We start from the raw sequence: 18,653 nt of genomic DNA on the forward strand, positions 1-18,653 counted from the left end.
AAAATCCTGATGTTCTTCGATAGCTGAAACTTTCAACAGGGCATATTGCGAGGAAACAACTCCAGCAACTGACTGACTGACACCGGAGTCTGTTTCCATACAGTGTGACTGTCATTCCCAACTTGAACAAACCTGTACACAGAAATTTTAGTTGCATCAAAAATGAGCACAACTCTTTGATATCCTTAGGCTGGACCCATATGAGAATGTGACCAACTATTCCCATTCGAGATTGGCCTCTGCAGGGTGCACCCACGTATATAGGCCAGAAATATGTCGGCCGAATTATACATTCAAAATATTCTACATTAGAGGGCCCTGAGAGCCATGGAACTGAGGAATTGAAGAAATATGAGACTGGACCTCTGGGCCGGACTCAAGGCTTCCAATTCTGAGCAATTTGGATGCAATCGGGTCCGAAAGTGGCACTAGCCATTTTGCAGAGGGATGCATTTTCAAAATGGCTACTTTTCCTGGCAGTGAAAGTGGAATTTATTGGGTCTAGGTACTAGGTTAACAGTTCTGGAAATGCAAACACACGGAACCACGGCCACATACGAAAATGCACCAAACAACTTGTGTTGTGCATGTGATGGGCAGCGACTTTGGAAAATTTGAGAATGCTAGCGCTAAGCATGTATGCACATTAACTATAAAGGGAAGTATGTAGCTCTGGCAGCATGGCAAGAAAACCCAACCACGTGCCAACATTTTGTCGAACTTTAAATAAAACAAACTTTAGAATGTAAAAAAAGGGAAAAGTTTTCATATCTGAAATTTGTCACTCGTTTGAAAAATTATTCCACGAAATGTTTCGTTTTGAAAACAAATATGATCCAAGAATCGTGGGTGGGGTAACATTAGCTATAAAATTTAGGCCCCATGTTATAAATTTACTTTTTGTTTTTTCGAGCCTACGTCGTAAAAACGCCAACATCTTATTTTTGAATAAACATTTGGTCATTGTAAAACCTAAACGGATGTTTGCTGAACAAAACAATGAATTATTAACATTAATTTTCAGTTTCCACTATACATCCATGTATATGAATCCATGGTCTCCCGTGGCTAAACATGGATTCGAGTATGGACTGGAAACCAAATGCACTTAAAGCCTGGGCCAAGGACTCGAACCCGGGCCTCATCGATGCAAAGCGAGGAAAGAACCGCTAACCCGCTCGCCTCCCCCCCCCCGAATCTCAGTGTTGCCACGTACGTACTGAAGAAGTGTCAAATGTTTGCGTTACCGTTCATTTTCTTACAGTATTGTAGAATAGCGCCCTCTGTAAACTTTCTTGCGTTAGTATCGTAGCGCCCTCTGTTGAAAGTCGTGACTAATCAGTTTACACGCAAAAATCAGCTATGGCGGCCTTACTTGCTGAACCTCAATCAGGTGGATTTGTCTTCGAAAATACAAGACGGTAAGCCAGTTTCGGAATTCTAATGAAATTCGCACAATTTAATGCACTTTTTCCGTTGGAATATTGCGATAACAAAAGTAAATGTATATGTTAGAGGATGTTGTCAGGCTAACATGCTAATGACTAAGGTGAACGTGGTCATGATGGTGAACAGTGGTGAACCTGTCTCCATTTTTATTTATTTTATTTCGTTTCTTCGCTTCCAAACATGCCAAATTCTCCGACTTGACGCATGCGCATTGAGTGTTTTTAGGAAGTTATATGCAAGCCGTATGAAGTTCTAAACAAAATTGAGTGGAAACAACCGAGAGGTTTTGGGCTTGATTAAGTCCAGCCTAGCCCCACCAGCCCACTAGTGTGGCACAGACCAGCCAAGGTAAGGATCGCCCACCCAATATAATCCATCTCAAATGAATGGAAGTTGACAGAAGTTACACTACAATTTACTTGGGGCATGAGTTGTCCAGGCTCAGGATACAGGTTGACGAGTACGAGACTACGTTCAACTTGACTCCGTCGTGAGCTGGTGTCAATTTCTTGAAGGTTAGGCCTAGTCTGTGTGGAGCCGTTGACTGGCTGTTTAACAACTGGTTTAAGAACTGCCGCATTGTTTTGATACAGGAATGCACTTCTTGAAAGGACGGGATTGAAGGCTCCGAAAGGAGTGAAAACAGGAACCACAATAGCTGGGCTCATCTTTAAGGTACAGGCTTCTAGGACAATCAGTCAAGAGGCTCAGTTGTGTCAAACTATAAGATGACACAGCTAATGTTCAATCTGTGTTATGTCAACTAGTGTTGAAATGGTGCAGAAGTCGCGTTTTATCATAAGTCCCTTCACAAGTCCAGTCACGAGTCCTAAGTGAAAGGGTTGCACAGTGGTAAAGGAATGCTTTTGTCACAGTCATCTGAATGGCTCCTGACTTGGCTAAAGTTTGATGACTCGTGATGGAGTCCAATCCAATACTGATTTCAGCACATTAGTCTGTGGCAGAATACAAAGTAGTCACGATGACTTTGTAACAGTAATAGTGCACCTCATCATGCGGTTCCATTTCGCAGGACTTCGCTCAGTGGTGTATGGTGCAATTTAACAAGAGTAGGCCCTTGTCTTGGAATTGTCCTTTAATTCAGTACTGCTTTCTTCCACATCAGGATGGTGTTATTCTTGGTGCAGACACCAGAGCGACAGAGGACACAATTGTCGCCGACAAGAATTGTTCAAAGATTCACTATTTGGCACCCAACATTTAGTAAGTAAAGAAAGACAAATTGTGTCTAAACTCTCCACAAAACCAAACTTTAATAGTGGTACATAAAACAAAAATGACCTAAAAAATACTGAAAAGAGGCCTTAAAAGGTCTATGCTGTGCAAAACGGCAGAAAGTGTTTGCACTTTGCTGTCCTGGAATTCCATTTCTTTGGCTATTTATTCTTGTACAAGTCAACAAGCAACCCTTTCTCAGAGGTGCTTTCAGTGAACAAATTTTGGGTTCACAATATGAATGGAAAGCATACGAACTGAACAGTGTCTTCTTTGATTGACATCACAACAACAGCGCCCTCCGGTGTCTGGAACAGCTAGGGCAATTTGGTTTTCAATAACTTAACTCCAACAGGGTGTCAAATAGATTTCGTACATCGAAGAAGAGTATAAAGACGTGCGAAATGTGTGTCTAGAAGAAAATCCATCAACTGGACCATTTGAGGGTCATTTTTGTGAGATTCGGCCACCTATAATACCGTTTGACAAATCTTTGTCCGTTGACTCACCTGTCTGCAGCTGTTGTGGGGCAGGCACTGCAGCGGATACCGAGGTGACCACCCAACTGATCTCCTCCAACCTGGAGCTGCACAGCTTGTCCACGGGCCGTGAGGTGCGTGTGGTCACCGCCAACAGGATGCTCAAGCAAAAGCTGTTCAGGTGAGACGTGTGCGACAACAGGGCTGGGGGTGAGGTTGCCGTACACTGTGACGTTGCATCTTTTACCCAAACTGAAGAAATGCAGCATTAACAAGTATTGAAAAAACCGGACAAGTGGTTTTACATGATTCTGATAAACTCTGGCTGTACTTTACTCTCAACGTAACCGTAACAAGCTCCAAAACCTTGAGTTTCAGTGTAATTGGTTGAACTCCTTGGAAGGCCAGGTTAATGCAAGCATTAAAGAGAATTTGCCATCGGTTACAGAAAATGCAGATTTTAGAAGATATCAAGAAAAAGTAACTACGGCGTCAGGATTGAGAGGACATTGATTTGGCTTATTTCCAGTACTTGTACCGTGATACTTTTTCCCGTCCTTACCAGGTACCAGGGTTACATCGGCGCAGCCTTGGTGCTGGGCGGCGTGGACGTGAAGGGTCCCCACCTCTACAACATCTATCCCCATGGCTCCTCCAACAAGCTGCCCTTTGCCACCATGGGCTCGGGCTCGCTGGCTGCCATGGCCATGTTTGAGGACCGCTACAAGCCGGACATGGAGGTGAGGGCTGGGACTAGGGCCTAGGGCGGTGTCTGAATGCCTCTGCTACCGCTGGGAAGAACACAGGCATTTCTCATTGATTTTTTTGCCCCGTCGCCTGCCACAGTCAAGCGATTTGCGTATGGACCACCTTTCCGGAATAGTTTTCCAATATCATTTCCAAGTCTTGGCGTGGGTTTAGGCACAAGCTCTTTTTAAGCAGCCCAATCATTTGGCAAATTTGCTGTGGAAAACACGTGAAGATACTCACAGTGTTGGTTTTGCATCAAAGTTTCATTTTGCTGTAGAGCGTGGAGCTGTGTTGACCATGACCAGGGTCATGTCTCCAGGGATTACGTTCATGAAACAATGCCTGAAACAATGATGGGAGACCGTAGCTTAGGCTGATCTCCTCAACTTGCCTCAAAGTGGTTTTGTTAAAATAACCTCCCTCCCACATATTAACAGTGGCCTTTGGTTTCAAGAAATCCAACTGGGTCCAATTTGATTGGGCCGCTCAGTAGAAAGTAATGCTTCGCAGGTTTATAAAGTAAGCAAAAAAATGGCTGGGAATCGGTCACAATACACAGCATATACAATCCATGGCATTCTGGCAGGTAACCTACTTTTGCTAAGCAAATGCATCAAGCGCTTACATGATTCTGTATTTAGCAGCTCCGTGAAACTGGGCCCAAGCTCAGCAGATGGGCAGGTTTCCTTTAAAGGTCATCCACTTCTGATGGACGAGGGGCACTTTGTCACCTAGTCAGTACTTGAGGCAATCAACATTCTATTAAAAGGGCACACGCCTTTTTTTTCTTTTTACTCCTCCCCACAGGAGGAAGAGGCCAAGCAGCTGGTGCGAGATGCCATCGCTGCCGGCATCTTCAACGACCTGGGCTCGGGCACCAACGTGGACCTGTGTGTCATCAAGAAGGACAAGGTGGACTACCTGCGGCCTTACGATGTGGCCAATGTCAAGGGAGTCAGGTGAGGGCGCTGTGCAACTCGGGCAGCGCAAATCCATAGCCATCAATTAAATTTGATAGCCCGGTCACCCTAGTACTACTCTGCAGCAGATTTGAATACTTTTGGGTCATGGACAATAGCTTTTCTTGATTCATATAATGGTTGTCGTCCAAACCTGCCCATATCGGTCAGAGAGGCATGTAGTACGTGCATACGACCTGTGCACAAGCGTACTTCTGCCACAGTAATGGCGTTGAATTCTGAATGCTAGATTTGTCCACAGCAAAACACGACAACTATCTGGTATGATGGTGGTTACTGCTTTCAAAGTGGTTAATTTTACACGATTTCTGCGTTACTCTCGCTGCAGGCAAGGTGACTACCGCTATAAGCGAGGCACCACCGGTGTTCTGACCAAGACGGTGACGCCACTGGAGTACGAAGTCGTCGACACCGCCGTGGAGGCCATGGAGACATGATGATCTCTCCACTCACGATTGCCGGTTACATCTTATTCAAATGTATGTTGTGTAGTTTCCCCGAGGGGACGCATTTTGGCGAGGTCAGAAGTCCTCTAGGAATTACACCAATTCTGCATCGGCGCAAGTTGGCGTAATTTGTCCACCTAGCACATTTGGTCTGTTTTAAACAATTTGCGCTTATTTCATCCCTCAGCAACCACACTTATCTCACAGCCCAGCACTGTGTGCCCAAAGCACTCCCCAAATGAAGTAAATTTTGTGACCTTATTCGAGTTGAATTCCGATTATAAAACGAAGATAGAACAAGTAGACTGCTGTCTTCTTCAAAGCTATAACTATATTATTAAAGAGAAAGTCCTCTTACAGTCGAACATGAGACTCATCTGATGGCCCAAAGAACATTCCTTCTGGCTGTTTCTAGCCACTGTAGTTGCTAAATGTTACGATTACGACACAGTTGGCCATAATCAGAGCTCTCTGCCATAATGCATTCAATACTTGAGTTGGGTCACCAAGAGAGTTGTATCGAGTCTCAAAAAAAGATGAATTAATTAAAGTGAACCATAAAGACATCTACAGGGAAAGGCCAACAGTGAAGACTTAAAACAGTGACACATTTCAATTAGCATTCTTCATATCAACCCTGCTTTTGTATTATTCTGTGAAATAAAACTACCCAGGAAAAACTGATCAGGTGTGACCTGTCTGTTTTCTCTCTTTGCTCGTCCAAACTAATGACAATAGCTTTCTGTGCTTACAAGCAGCACGCGCTGCTTATAATGTACGGGCACGCATTGAAACCGGGTACCCAAGCACCCAACCACCAGTGTCAGGCATTGGTTGCAACTCATTGGACCAAGTGATAATAACATCACGCGCCAATTTCATACAAATGATTGAAGGTGCACTGGGCACTGTAACATGTAAAAATTATTGATGGTAATTTCTTGGACAGTGGGAGAGAAAGGTTTCAAAAGATATCGGTTCTCTGGTGTCACTTAAATAGGTCAATTTGTTGCTGTGCTACCCTCAAACGGAAACTACAATGACAGTGTAAGCAGAGAAAGTCAGTGACAATGGATTCCCGGAGTGAAAGGGATTTACACATGCTCATAATCCAAATATGTGAAATACGCTGTTGGGTCCAGGAGACGGGCTTTGGTTGATTATCCTACTTAAGTAGGGTAGAAAGTGTCATGTTTTTTTCGGGCAAAATTTTTTGTGCAAACACTGGACACTTCTATCCACTGGACACATCACTGTCATCGCTATCGTCGCTCACAGCATAACCACCCAGGAGGCTCAGTCCAACCGACTTGGCTTTGGGTCTGGCATCTCGTCCACCGTCAGTGTTAACAAGCCTCTTGCCGAGACCCTCTTGAATGCTCCTTGAGATCTGGTCGCTGTCCACTTCAGGGATGTTGTCGTCATGGTGACTGTTGCCCGGGCAATGGTCATCATGGTGACTGGAGCTCTGAGTCACATCTGTTGCTGATGACTGGCATGAGGTTGCAGGCTCACTCACTGGTTCGGCAACTTTTTTTACTGGCACTTCCCCGTTTCCAGCTTCGCTCGTGAGAGGTCGTATACGAATATTGTCAGCTTGTGTAGGAGTAGAGTCCGTTGAGGAGGCATCCTTTGAACCTGGATTTGTTTTTGCTGGCTGCAGGCTCTTCACCTTGACCAATCCAGCGAGGGCTGATTTGGAGCTGAACTTTGACCCTGTCTGCTCTGGTCTGGATTTCTTTGTTGGAGGATCATTGTCCTGGAAAACGACAAGACATACAAAGTGTCAAAACAATCAAAAAAATAAAAAAGAGAAGAGAGTGTCCAAACTGGGGTAAACCCAGATTACCTTCCAATCTCCAATTTTGGCTCTTTTTTGTGCCCGATGACAGAATGAACGTCCAACTCTTTGTCTCAAGGTGCAAGCTCTACTCTACAAAGTCCTCTGAAAAAACTCAGAATTGCTAGTGACGGATTCAGTTCTACACGTCCTGTGTAATTAACGACACCAACATTTCTTGGTGTACGAAATCTGTCCATGTGCGCATGATTACTATTAATAATGTGGAATTGATTAGCTTTATCTAAAATCTCCCAGGGTGTTTATTCTCTTTCCTTTTTCCTATTTTCATTTTTTTTTTAAACTTAGGTAATTTTTAACTGACATACAGAGTAAGCGTCTTGTCTGTTTTCTGTTAGTCTTTTGTATGTGGTAATTAATTAATAGTAACTATAAATTGCTTTAAGGGCCCACAATCATAAGCTTTGCTTTTTAGTGGGTACCTCCACGGCTTTCCCCCCGTATTTATATAGCGTTTGAAAATTGAGATTGTATGTATGTGAAACTGTGGAAATAAATGAACAATGAAGGCTGAGGGAAGGATTTCAACTGACACTGGTCAAGACGTCTGACGGTCTTTTGATGGAGGTGTTTTTCTGGGATGAAGGCAGCCACGATGGTGCTCCCTCGTCTTCATCCGGGTCATCTTCTAACCTCTTGATCAAGCCTCCGTCTTGCTTTCCAAACAACTGACTGAGGTGACAAATGACAGCGATAAAAAAGGTCAAATTAACTTGTAGTTGGCAGTAGGGAAGTCCCTACCCAAGGGAATGTCAAGAGAGAGGAGAACGGAGTAATGTCATCACTGATTTCAGCCCAACTTGTGCTTCCCAAAACTATAGATTTAATAGTGGCACAAAAGTCATTCATTGTTTTGTGAAAAACGTGGAGAGATGGAGTTAAGAGAGATTGCCACTGCTGGGTAAATACATTGCCAAGATATTCAAATTTTTTCTACTTATCCTTCTTGAGGGACGGAAAGGATTAAGATCAGAGATATCTTTCAAGAGATATCCTCCACTTTCAGGGAATACAACCAAGTATTTGGAATATTTCAATCTCTGACTTACGCGATGTAAGCCTCATCCTCTTCCTCCTGCTTTCTCAGCATCTCTTCCTCTGCTTCAGCCTTCCTACGCAGGATCTCGGCATAGTCCACGTCCACTTTCCTGGCATTCAGCTCTCGGAGTTCCTCCAGGTTCTCGATGATCTCCATCTCCAGCTTGGAATCCTGGGTAAAAGGAGATTGGGGGGGAGGGGGAGTTAGAGGTTTCTGTGCGGGAGACAGTGCAGGTGCTTAGTGTTTCATGAACACATGCCACAGGCTAGAAAATTTCTAATTTTCACTTGAATGAGCACAAACGTGTATGGCACCTTTCCATGAGTGCCAGTCATGGGTGTTGCAGGAACAGGATAAAACCCTTGGGGGGGGGAGGGGGAAACGCTCAGCAGCAAACTGACAAGCCACAACGGTTGAAGCCTTGAAGGGGGTCGATTCTGAGGTATTCTCAAGCAATTGGTGTCCACCCATGATTTCCATTTGCTCCCTTGCACGTCCCCCCCCCCCCGGTGATGCCCACAGCTACATCCTCCATCGTCTGAGGTCCTCCCCCCAGCATCTCGCCTTACCTTGGTGCGGTTCTCCAGGACCTTCATGGGATTGTTGGCTTCCTCTTCCTCTCTCTCTCGCTTCTCTTGCTCTGTCGCCTTCCGCAGCATCTTGGCCGCCTCAAACAGCCGGGTGGCACCGTGCTCTAAGGTGTAGTCTTCATTTTCTGGATCGGTCTGGGGGAAGGATCAATTAATTGAATTTTTCTACAGAGATTTACGGCAAAGGTCTCCAAAAGTCAAGTTCATTACGGTGCTAAATTGATGCCGGGCTTCCATTGAGAGGGAACAAGTTTGGGGCTTTTAAGAAGGAAACGAAATGAAAAAGACCAAAAAACTGTCTGCCTCTCATTTTTGTTACAAAAAAGAATTATTTTGCCTCTGTTGCCCCCCCATCTGAAATGGATGGCTCGTTCCTTGAGCCAAAACAACATGGGACGTTATAAGCACAGCATGCAGAGGTAATGGTCAGGTTCTGCAGTACCATATTTCTTAAATTCCTCAGATGACCAAGGTAGAAATTGGAGAATGTAATGAGAACGAATCCACATCATGCTCACAATGACTCAAAGGACAAAACCACCGAGTTATCGCCACCCGTCCCAGCACCCATTCAGAGTTGACTTTAAAAAACAGAAAGTCACAGAAACTCACTTCTAGAATTTCTGAGTTTTGTGGAGCAATCGGCCACGGACTTGTACTCACTTTGAAGCTAATTTCAGATATGCACTTGGGACACTTGATGTAGAAGCGATAGATCCGCAGGCCGAGATATGTCTCGTCCTGGACAGTCTCCGTCTTGGCGTTGAACTTCTTCCCCTGGTAGATGTAGTCCCCGCAAGTCTTACACCTTGAAGCAAAGAGTGGAGACAGACAATAAAACTTTACAACCGGCCTACGGGAAACAAACTCTCGACAACATGCTGGTATCCCGCAGATTCCATTTGTTAACAAGTGACCAGAGCAAAGATCTCCCTTTGGGTGGTATGTCTCGTGTGCCCGCTTGATGGCGTGCCTCTGGCACAGAGTACAATTGAGAAATTCTAAAAATCTGCAGCTAAGGGTGAGATGGCAGAATGAAGAGAAATCCCAGCAGAGATGTTGTAACAATGACAGCGAAATTCAGGGCTTGAACGGCTATTCAAGATTCAAATTTTCTCCCAAATCGCTAGGACTGCGTAAATCTTGCGAGGATTGTGTAAATCTTGAACCTTTTGTTTTAGGGTGCGAAGAACACAATAAGTAGCAAGGTATGAATGAGTTAACCTTAGAAAAAAATCCACAATTTTCTGAGGTGAAACCTTCAATCCAGCAATCCTTCATGCATTCAGTCGTATCACACTTCTGGGAAGCATATTATTAACATAGATGCTGGGCACAAAATGGTGTCCAAATGTCCCCCCGGTCTCTCAATTTGTCATCCGTAGTGAAACCTGACCAGCTCACCTCATGTTGAAGGGTGCCATGGTGCGTACGGTATACTGCCGCTCCCGCTGCATGCGTAGCTTAGGTACTTTATCCGGATCAAAATCCGGCGGGTAGTATTTCTGGAAAAATTAAAAAAAAAAAAGTTCAATTCAAGAACACAACTAAAATTTAAAAAGAAAAATTAAATAACAAAAACAAAAAAAACCAGAACAAGCAAATGAAAATGTTTGCGATTAAATAATTGAGCTGCTGCACTTTCATTTGTTCTGTTAACTGTAATCCACCTTGACTACCACTTCAACTTTTACTCGTATCAGGCGAGTATGTCTCTACTTACGTTTAGTACTTTTCGCTCCGACATCTTGTATTAGTGTGTAACCTGCTCGGTCCTATTACAAACTGACAAAAGAAAGAACAGTGGGTTTTATTTTGAACACAAAAATGGCACAATGAAGGTAGCTAGGGTAACCTCCAGACTAGTTCACGGGACTCAGAGAGATTATGGTCTTAAAATGCCCAACAAAGAGTCCAACTTGCTTGTAAACATGGTCAATGAAAGCCTCGGGCTTATGTTTCAGACCACAAAAAAAGGCTAGCCTAGCCTGGGAAAACAACCACACTTACATGTAACGTTAGCCCAATTCACAAACATGACCAAGTTATTCTTGATTATGTTGTAGCACTCAATATTTCTCCAATTTTTGCCACAGGGGTAATCTTGTAGGACCCTGCCTGTTTTCAAAAGTCAAAATGGGTCAGCTCAAAATATCTACCCAAGGCCCAGGTCGGGAGACTACACTGGATATTCCAAACTAAAAATGGGTAACCATTTCACATATTCTGGCAACATCCTCCCCAACATCTCCTCTTTTCAGTTGTGTAAAAGGGAAGACTTTGACCAGGAGACTAGGTTAGGCCTAATTTTTCACCGAAAGGTGATACACACCTTACTGTTGTAAGAAATCAAAAATTTAAACTTTGAAAGGATCATTTTATAAATTTGAGGTCCAATTTCTTGAGTGTCCCTGTCACACCTACCTGGCATGTGAATTTGCAAGTCTAACGTCCATGACGGTATAGTCACCAGGTCCTTATTTCACCACGTAATGTGACAATCGATGAGACTTGACAATAGGTCCACCTACTGTTTCACATTAAGTGGTGAAATAACAATATGGGACCTGGCGATTATCCAGTCATAGATTAGAAAACATTTGATTTCCAAGAGAGTTCAATTATGTCAAATACTTATGTCAAACAAACCACAGTTGAAACGGTTTTGCCTAGAGTCTTGCAAACCAGAGTAGGAAAGTGAATGCATCACACCACACGTTTCTCAAATCAAAATACAATACCCAAACCCCACGCTCTGCCAGGAGATTACATTGAATCTAATGTCATTGTTCTCCTCAATCAGCGACTCCACCTTGCAACCTAGGGAATGGCCCGTTTTATTTTGCCATTTTTTGGTGTTCAAACAAGCCCAGAATTAGAAATGAAAGTGCAGTTTGTTTTTTGTCCCTTTTACACTCCATCGTTTCTAAGGGTGTGTATGACATAACGTGTAAGAACGTCAAACAGTTGCTTAGTCAACGATGGAATATCAAATGGTTACTTGTTCAACATTGAATGTCGCGTGTCGAACGTTAAACTAGTAGGAACTACTCAACTAGGCCTTCGCCTACGGGCCTATGTTCACATCGGTTAAGTGGGGAAACTGAATATGCTGAAAACAGTTATCCCGATTTTACAGAATGGCCCAAAAGTAAGGATTACTGACACTTACTGGTTTTGTATTGAGGTGATTGAGAATAATTTATGATAAAAACATACGCAAAGTTGTACGTGAAAACGAAGTTCAGTTCGGAAGTAACACCCAAACGTTTTCGATGGGAAGATGAAGTACTCTACTGTGCCTAGTTCTCAGGATCATTACATAGCGTTTGAATTTGATTGATCGTGGGCGCTGACTATTATAATAAACTGCTACCGTCCTGGAGAGGGCGCCCTTTCAGTAAACCAACGTTCGTTCTCAGGCGCAACGCCTGCTAGCTTATCCTCCAGTGCGTTATAATTCTGTGCCCAAGTTTTCAAACGGCAGACCAAACTACCTCAAGCCTCCAAAAGAAAGGACTCGCACAGATGCCCCATAAAACTTATAGTCAAGTCTCGTACTTGCGGAGGAGCATCCCCTGCTCTTTCATAGAAATGTGTATCTTCCAGGTCAGAAGGGGAAAGATGAAATATTATTATCTCAATGCCATTGCATTGAGGTTAGACTGATCAAACATCACACGTGTAGATTACATGGGGGGGGGGTGGCGGCTGGGGACACGTGTCCCCCCAATTCTCGGTGCCCCCCCTCACTAAAAATGAGATAAAATCATATTTTGCAATTTTGAAACAATTCTGTGGCAAATTTAATGGATGAATGTATATTGAACAAGGCTAACAAAAGCTTTCCCCAAAAAAACCTCACCACTGAAAGCTGGTGTCCCCCATAAGATGCTGCTGCCCTCCCCCAGGTAAAATCCTAGCTACGCCACTGGTAGATTAGCACCCTGACCTTGATTATACCGGGAAGGACAGACGAAGGTTAATTAAGCTAAAATGCTAACATGTTTATTTATACTATCTATTATCAAGGCTTTTCTGGATTTTGCCCAAACGTTTATAAGAGCCTTAATTGCTTTTGTGTCATTACAATTCACACTGATGTTCGTTGCTTGAGCAAGACCTGAATCCAGAAAGGTAGGTATAGACCTACTACACTACTGACCGATTTTTACAATCTTTTATGACCCTAGGCTCAAGCTCCGAAACCTCCGTTTACTTAGCGTAACAGTTTGATTGTTTTCCTCAGAGAATCATCGCTCAGAGCTTTTCTTGGCCATTTTGATCCTTTAGCTTAGGCCTATTTGAAGCCACAGCCTCCGTTGGCTGAACTATAGATGACAACCAGACTAGACAATCGCTCCCGTCTCAAGACAATCGAGCAAAAGGGTTGTAGGGCCTTCATCGCAAAATGTATAAATTCCGTAAGGTTAGCCATTGCGATTTTTCTCAATTCGTAGTTTGCGGAACTCTCCTGTGTCGCTTGGCGTGTAACCAGCATTGGCGCTGCGGCGCAGCACACGCGTTACGGACCATGTTTGAACTTAGATCGCTAAGATTGCTGAGCTCGCTGGTGGAGGATTTTGAACCTTGTATATCACCTGTTACTCTTTTGTAACGTGTTCAATTTTTTTCCCTCGTAGTGTGCTTTTCTCGTACCAAAGCACAGTTTATCTCCAAATTGGACAATTCTAAAAGTACAATTTTTTTTTCTGACTACAGTGTCGGGCATGCGCACATGCAGGCCTGTAGCCCGCAGGGCTTTGTTTCTCCCTTGGGAAGTGGACTTTTCGTCCGGTTTAAACCATCAATTTTTCAGAGTCTCGACTTTGCCCCAAATCTTTGCCGTGTTGCAATCTGCAAAGCCGAAAGACAGAGTGCGCCCCCTTGGTAACATGCCACTTAGCGCTTGCGTCTGTTTTTGCCTGGGAGTTTTTTTTTCGATCATCGTGACACAAATTGGCAGACTTTAGGCTTGGGCAAAAGAATCATTAATATTTTGCTGAACTGTGTTTAGAGGTGTACCGTTGTGTTAGTGTTCCTGCAGTTTATTCCGAGTGTTTTATTGACGACTCTGGTGGTCTACCTGAGATTATCGAAACCATAATCGATTTCAGATCGAATTCCTGTGGTAGGCAATGACAAAAATATCCAGACATCGGAAGAACACGTTGATCTGTTTATAAAGTACAAATGCCTTTTTAAAATAAGGTCGTTTGATATTACAGAGTTTTCGAGATGACGGTACAAACTGCGCATGTTTTATCGACTTTTCGAATTTACTTGTGATAACGAAAGGTCTTGATGTTTATTTTGCAAAAAGATTTGACAACATCAAAGAAAGGCATTATGGCTGTGTATGAACTTTGGAATTACACATGAAAATGGCGAACACAAGGGCCTCTGTCAGACAATGGAAACACACCTACAAAGATAAGTCAAACCTTGGTCACACGCTGTCGTCGTAAACATGCTATTTTGATATACCCTTGGAAGCAATATACATTCGATAACCGGAGCTGCGTGAGCAGACCTTGTACTTGGCTTATCAATCAATGTAATGGTGTGATTTTCACTAGGGACCCACTGTCTACCTCATTGAACATCGCTTGTGCGAAAAACCCACTTTCTGACAGCCACTGGTAATTGGTGTTGTGTACGATGATGAAGTTTTGTATGCTGCTCTTGCTTGCCTGCTGCGTGGTCGGCATCCGCGCTGAGAACGGCAATAAACACCAGTCGACTGAACCCTCCAACCCGGAGGCCGTCCAGAGCGCTGTCACCAGCGAGGTCCTGAAGCTTATCGAGGTGGCCATCAAGGTGGCCCAGTACACGGATTCGGCGGAGAAGCAGAAGGCAGTGGGGTGGGTGCAGGAGCGCTTGAGCAACATCAAGGACCTGCTGGACAGTACCAACAAGCAGCCTACGGAGCCGGAGACTGTGTACTATGAAGGTACGTTTAACCCTAACCCTCCTCATCACCCTTCCGAAAGCTCAGCCATGCATAAATTCATGGCCGTTTTCCAATACTTAACTTCGTCTCCGTCTCAGGCTTCGTTCCTAAAACCAATCCCCGAAGCGTTTAAATTACATTGGATTACTGTAATTTTTGGCTCTCTTGCATCTTATATGATGTTTTGTGGCACTATTAGACTAATTACTGCGCGCTTACAGCTTCAAAGTCAACCAGTAAAAAAAGCAGTTGAAGCCTCCGACGGAGCCGAAGTTGAGTATTGGAAAACGGCCCATGCCTACGTTAGATGTGACATCCTCCATACTGCTCCAGGATACCATGCACACTGCTTCAACACAATCGGACTGGAGTTCCCGGAGGTTTTGAAAGATTGAGGAGTTAGGGTGACAAGCAAAAACCCCTACCGGGGTAGAGGGTTGGGGTTGAGACACTCATGACAAATTGTTGGGGGGGGGGCTACGGCAGATGCAACATCTGTTCATGGTATGGTTGTATTTCGAATGGTTAATTGTGGTAGTCACAGGCCGTTGTTCCCTTAAATATTTAAGGCTTTGTTGAGCATGTTCCACGGGGCTGTTGTTCCGCTATCCTGTCCTTTTCAAGTGTATCTTTTGTACAGTTATGCTTGTAAGCGAAGCACACATACACGTGCAAGTACTGCACAGCAGCAGCAACACCAGACGGTATTTTCACTGGCTGCGCCGAGCTATAGCATCAGCGCATTTCAGATCTGAGTATTGATTCAGCACCTATTTTAAAAAAAGGCCTACAATATGAAAATATTTCGAGATGTTGGTAGCCTTCAGTCCTTTTGAGAACATGCAGTGGACACGGTAATTATGATATATTATAATATTTATTTGGTATTCAGACTGCTCGGCGTTGCTCTCTGAAGGATTCACTGAGAGTGGCCTGTACGACATTTACCCGGCATACCCCGAAAGTACCGATCCAATGCAAGTGTACTGCGACCAGGAGACGGACGGTGGTGGCTGGATCGTAAGTGTAGTCGGCTCTCAATTCATTCTCATAATCTGGGGGGGGGAGGAGAATAACGGCAACTTTATGCACATGCCCTGCATGAATTATGTTTTTCATCTGGAGATTTCTTAAGCGAAGTTTCGGCTAGGCCTAAGTCCGTTTCATACCCACCGATGGTCGCATAAAATCCGGACTCAGTGACATAAACGGACCCACTGACTTCGTGCATGGAGTGACCGAAGTCACGAAAAATAACGAGAGACTGAGAGTCACTCAGGGGAAAGAAAAGAGATTTCACGAGATAGCAAATATGATGGACACCGGCATTCCCGAGCATTCTTTTCTCTGCATGCTCCATATAAAGGTGTTCCAGCGCCGAGTGGACGGCTCCGAATCCTTTGAGAGGACGTGGGACGAATACAGACAGGGCTTTGGGAACTTGGAAGGGGAGTTCTGGCTGGGAAACGACAACCTGGTCCTGCTGACTGTACCCGGGCAAGTTTCCGGGGGATCCGGAGGGAACGTGGAGCTGCGTGTGGACATCAGGGACTGGGCCGACAACACCGCCTTCGCCAAATACTTGGACTTCTCGGTGCAAGGCAGCGAGTTCACACTCACGGCGGATAACTTCGCTGAGGAATCCACAGCAGGTATAAGTCACTCACAGTGCCACAGTTTTGTCATTTGAGGCAGTCTATTATACTAATTTATTTCTTCGTGGTCAATGCGAGCCTGTGCTTCAGCAGACCGACAAGAAAAAGTCGGCTTACAGGCGGTATCCTACTTCACACACGGTCTACTCTACGGTTGTGTCAGATGAAAACATTTTAAGTGTTTGACGTGGGTTCCGTTGAGTAAAACAATAGACACACCCGGCACTGAAAAAAATTCTAAGGAGGAATTGAGGCATATAAAATGATTACCAAGAAAGGTTTCCTTTGACGTCTGCATGGTACGCTATACTGTTGTCTATGATATCGCTTATATCTGTGTTCTCTGGGTGCATGCACAGGTGACGCTCTTGACTATCACAACGGCATGGATTTCACGACCATCGACCACGACAACGATCGAGCCAGCGGCGGCAATTGCGCCAACTGGATGCGGGGTGGTTTCTGGTTCAACTACTGCCTGACGGCTGACCCGAACGGGCCGTACCTGCCTGAGGAAGGAGAGCACGGCGCCCTCTCACCGGGCACCGACCAGGGGGTGACCTGGACCACTTACACTGGACACGGGTACCCCGGCAGGGAGTACTCGCTCAAGGGAACGGAGATGAAACTGCGTCGGGCGCCCGTTATTCTGTCCTAAACTTGATCAATGTCACATCTGAGAAAAATGTTTCCGCTGGATAAAAATCCGCTGAACTTTCGAAGGGTTTAGTTTTGATTCAACCTAAGTGCCATTCGTTGATTAAACCTAAGTGCAAATCGTTGAATCTGCTGTCATAAATAAATAAATAAAAGTACCAAATTGTTGTAAACGTGTAGCACAAAATAAAATAAATAAAATTCCTTGAAATGTTTACAGCAGCAATAACTGTTTAGAGATAACTTTTAAAAGAAGTGTAAAATTTATTCAATTCCCGCTGGTCTCAACAGCAAACTGAAGCGATTTTCATGCTATAACTTCAATTATCGGTTATTATTTACGGATAACCCAAATAAACCAGAGCACGTCACCGCTGCTCGCTTCTCAAAATAAAAATGTGAGTCGAAATGCCAGAGTGGTCGAGATTACCTCACTGCAAGAAAAGTGGTGTTGAATTGAGTTGATCTAACACCCTTGTTATGGGAGAACTACCCCCGTCTGGGAGTGTTAGATTAACACCACAGTTTTTGCTGTGTTTTTATTTGTTTAGATTTGTTCATTTTCCCTGCCCTGGGACTTGTTTTTTATCATCTTGTTAGTATAAACAAGCATACGATAACACTTGTTGATCCGAGTGGTGACCTGAATACATGGTCCAAGGTTTTTTTGCTCTGCCCTTGTCACCATGGGACACGCCAGGAAGTCTTATGATTGCACAATCATTGCAGGCCACTTACCAGACCCGAAATTGCCTGCACGGTCCAAAAAGTCACTCTTTGCTTGCTGTCAAATTCTCTGCTACCAGACTGTTTGTGACTCCAGCACTGGAAATTTTGTAAAGAAGGTTGGAGCCACCAGGAGGACTGGCAACTTGTATTTCTGAGAATTTTAAGCCAAACGAGGCCCTGAGGGCTTTATGTTGCAATGGAGCATCAGAATCTATTTGAACATAATGGCGACGAACTTCACGCCACTATTGTTATGGATGATCATACTTGGATGAAACGTTGTCCAAAGGCAACTGGTTGACCCACCAAAACTTCAAAAGAGTATAAAAGATGAAAAAAGGGCTTCAGTTATACGTCTCTTTAATGCTCGATAAACTTGTGAGTACATGCATTTTCAAGATTTTTGTGGGGTCATTTATCATTAAATCTATTATCTATGGCAGCTTAATAACTCCTCTGCAAAAAATAGAAGAGGTTTGCTCACCTGTAAATAAACCCGAAATAGCCTGCGCGGACCTATAAATCACAATAAGCCATGAAGAATTTTTGGCTTCTATGGATGTGTTAAAAATGAAGCGTGGCCAACTTTCATGGAGCCGCGTGGACCTTCGCTCAAAGGAGGTCCACACAATTTAGAGTTGGAAGACGCATGTAGACCTGTGCACGTCCAAAAACCCAAATTTACGTTACATGCCTAGTGTGGACATTCCTTTGTTTTTGAGCAATTAAGAAAACTCTTTGAAAATACCCATATTTCCTGAACTGCCAACACGATTTCCAGCTGGATTTTTGTAAAATGTTTCCCTGACTGTTCCTCTTCCTTTTACAA

At 44.1% G+C, this 18,653-nt stretch overlaps 3 protein-coding genes across 6 annotated transcripts; 2 read left to right on the forward strand and 1 right to left on the reverse strand.

The window, feature by feature from the left end:
• Positions 1–1,327: 1,327 nt before the first annotated feature.
• psmb7 (proteasome 20S subunit beta 7) lies at positions 1,328–6,024 on the forward strand. Its single transcript, XM_022239018.2, has 7 exons — positions 1,328–1,421; positions 2,043–2,124; positions 2,576–2,673; positions 3,205–3,345; positions 3,730–3,904; positions 4,722–4,873; positions 5,223–6,024. The coding sequence occupies exons 1-7, from the start codon at positions 1,363–1,365 to the stop codon at positions 5,329–5,331; spliced, it is 816 nt and encodes a 271-aa protein (XP_022094710.2). The 5' UTR covers positions 1,328–1,362; the 3' UTR covers positions 5,332–6,024.
• On the reverse strand, positions 5,652–12,137 carry LOC110981436 (splicing factor YJU2-like). Of its 3 annotated transcripts, none has more exons than XM_022239016.2 (8): positions 12,003–12,137; positions 10,554–10,615; positions 10,235–10,335; positions 9,494–9,638; positions 8,810–8,965; positions 8,251–8,411; positions 7,735–7,873; positions 5,652–7,099 (listed from the first exon to the last, which is right to left on the reverse strand). In XM_022239016.2, exons 2-8 carry the CDS (start codon positions 10,575–10,577, stop codon positions 6,575–6,577), a joined length of 1,251 nt encoding a protein of 416 aa, XP_022094708.2. In that variant the 5' UTR covers positions 10,578–10,615; positions 12,003–12,137; the 3' UTR covers positions 5,652–6,574. The 3 variants fall into 3 exon arrangements, with proteins under 3 accessions (XP_022094708.2, XP_022094709.2, XP_086999552.1); XM_022239017.2 differs by having other exon boundaries at positions 12,050–12,132; XM_087143426.1 differs by having other exon boundaries at positions 10,554–10,605; positions 12,050–12,125.
• Positions 12,138–12,855: 718 nt separating this feature from the next.
• Positions 12,856–17,492, forward strand: LOC110981374 (microfibril-associated glycoprotein 4-like). 2 transcript variants are annotated; one of them, XM_087143335.1, is made up of 5 exons: positions 12,856–12,967; positions 14,410–14,783; positions 15,676–15,803; positions 16,150–16,435; positions 16,798–17,492. In XM_087143335.1, exons 2-5 carry the CDS (start codon positions 14,492–14,494, stop codon positions 17,094–17,096), a joined length of 1,005 nt encoding a protein of 334 aa, XP_086999461.1. In that variant the 5' UTR covers positions 12,856–12,967; positions 14,410–14,491; the 3' UTR covers positions 17,097–17,492. The 2 variants fall into 2 exon arrangements, with proteins under 2 accessions (XP_086999461.1, XP_022094581.2); XM_022238889.2 differs by lacking the exon at positions 12,856–12,967 and having other exon boundaries at positions 14,258–14,783.
• The last annotated feature ends 1,161 nt before the right edge of the window (positions 17,493–18,653 follow it).

Source organism: Acanthaster planci, linkage group LG11 (genome assembly GCF_054643075.1).
Source record: "Acanthaster planci isolate LZ-2023a linkage group LG11, COTS_SCS, whole genome shotgun sequence".
Taxonomy (NCBI): domain Eukaryota; kingdom Metazoa; phylum Echinodermata; class Asteroidea; order Valvatida; family Acanthasteridae; genus Acanthaster; species Acanthaster planci.

What these genes read in the sequence shown, in the direction of transcription:
- psmb7 (XM_022239018.2), top strand. Translation starts at nt 1,363, where the DNA reads ATGGCGGCCTTACTTGCTGAACCTCAATCAGGTGGATTTGTCTTCGAA. An exon ending in TATTTGGCACCCAACATTTA is followed by an intron (nt 2,674 to 3,204) that starts GTAAGTAAAGAA and finishes ACCTGTCTGCAG; the next exon opens with CTGTTGTGGGGCAGGCACTG. An exon ending in GCCAATGTCAAGGGAGTCAG is followed by an intron (nt 4,874 to 5,222) that starts GTGAGGGCGCTG and finishes CTCTCGCTGCAG; the next exon opens with GCAAGGTGACTACCGCTATA.
- LOC110981374 (XM_087143335.1), top strand. Translation starts at nt 14,492, where the DNA reads ATGATGAAGTTTTGTATGCTGCTCTTGCTTGCCTGCTGCGTGGTCGGC. An exon ending in CGGACGGTGGTGGCTGGATC is followed by an intron (nt 15,804 to 16,149) that starts GTAAGTGTAGTC and finishes CTCCATATAAAG; the next exon opens with GTGTTCCAGCGCCGAGTGGA. An exon ending in CGCTGAGGAATCCACAGCAG is followed by an intron (nt 16,436 to 16,797) that starts GTATAAGTCACT and finishes GTGCATGCACAG; the next exon opens with GTGACGCTCTTGACTATCAC.
- LOC110981436 (XM_022239016.2), bottom strand. Translation starts at nt 10,577, where the DNA reads ATGTCGGAGCGAAAAGTACTAAAC. An exon ending in CGGAGCGAAAAGTACTAAAC is followed by an intron (nt 10,336 to 10,553) that starts GTAAGTAGAGAC and finishes TAATTTTTCCAG; the next exon opens with AAATACTACCCGCCGGATTT. An exon ending in TATCTGAAATTAGCTTCAAA is followed by an intron (nt 8,966 to 9,493) that starts GTGAGTACAAGT and finishes TCCTTCCCCCAG; the next exon opens with ACCGATCCAGAAAATGAAGA.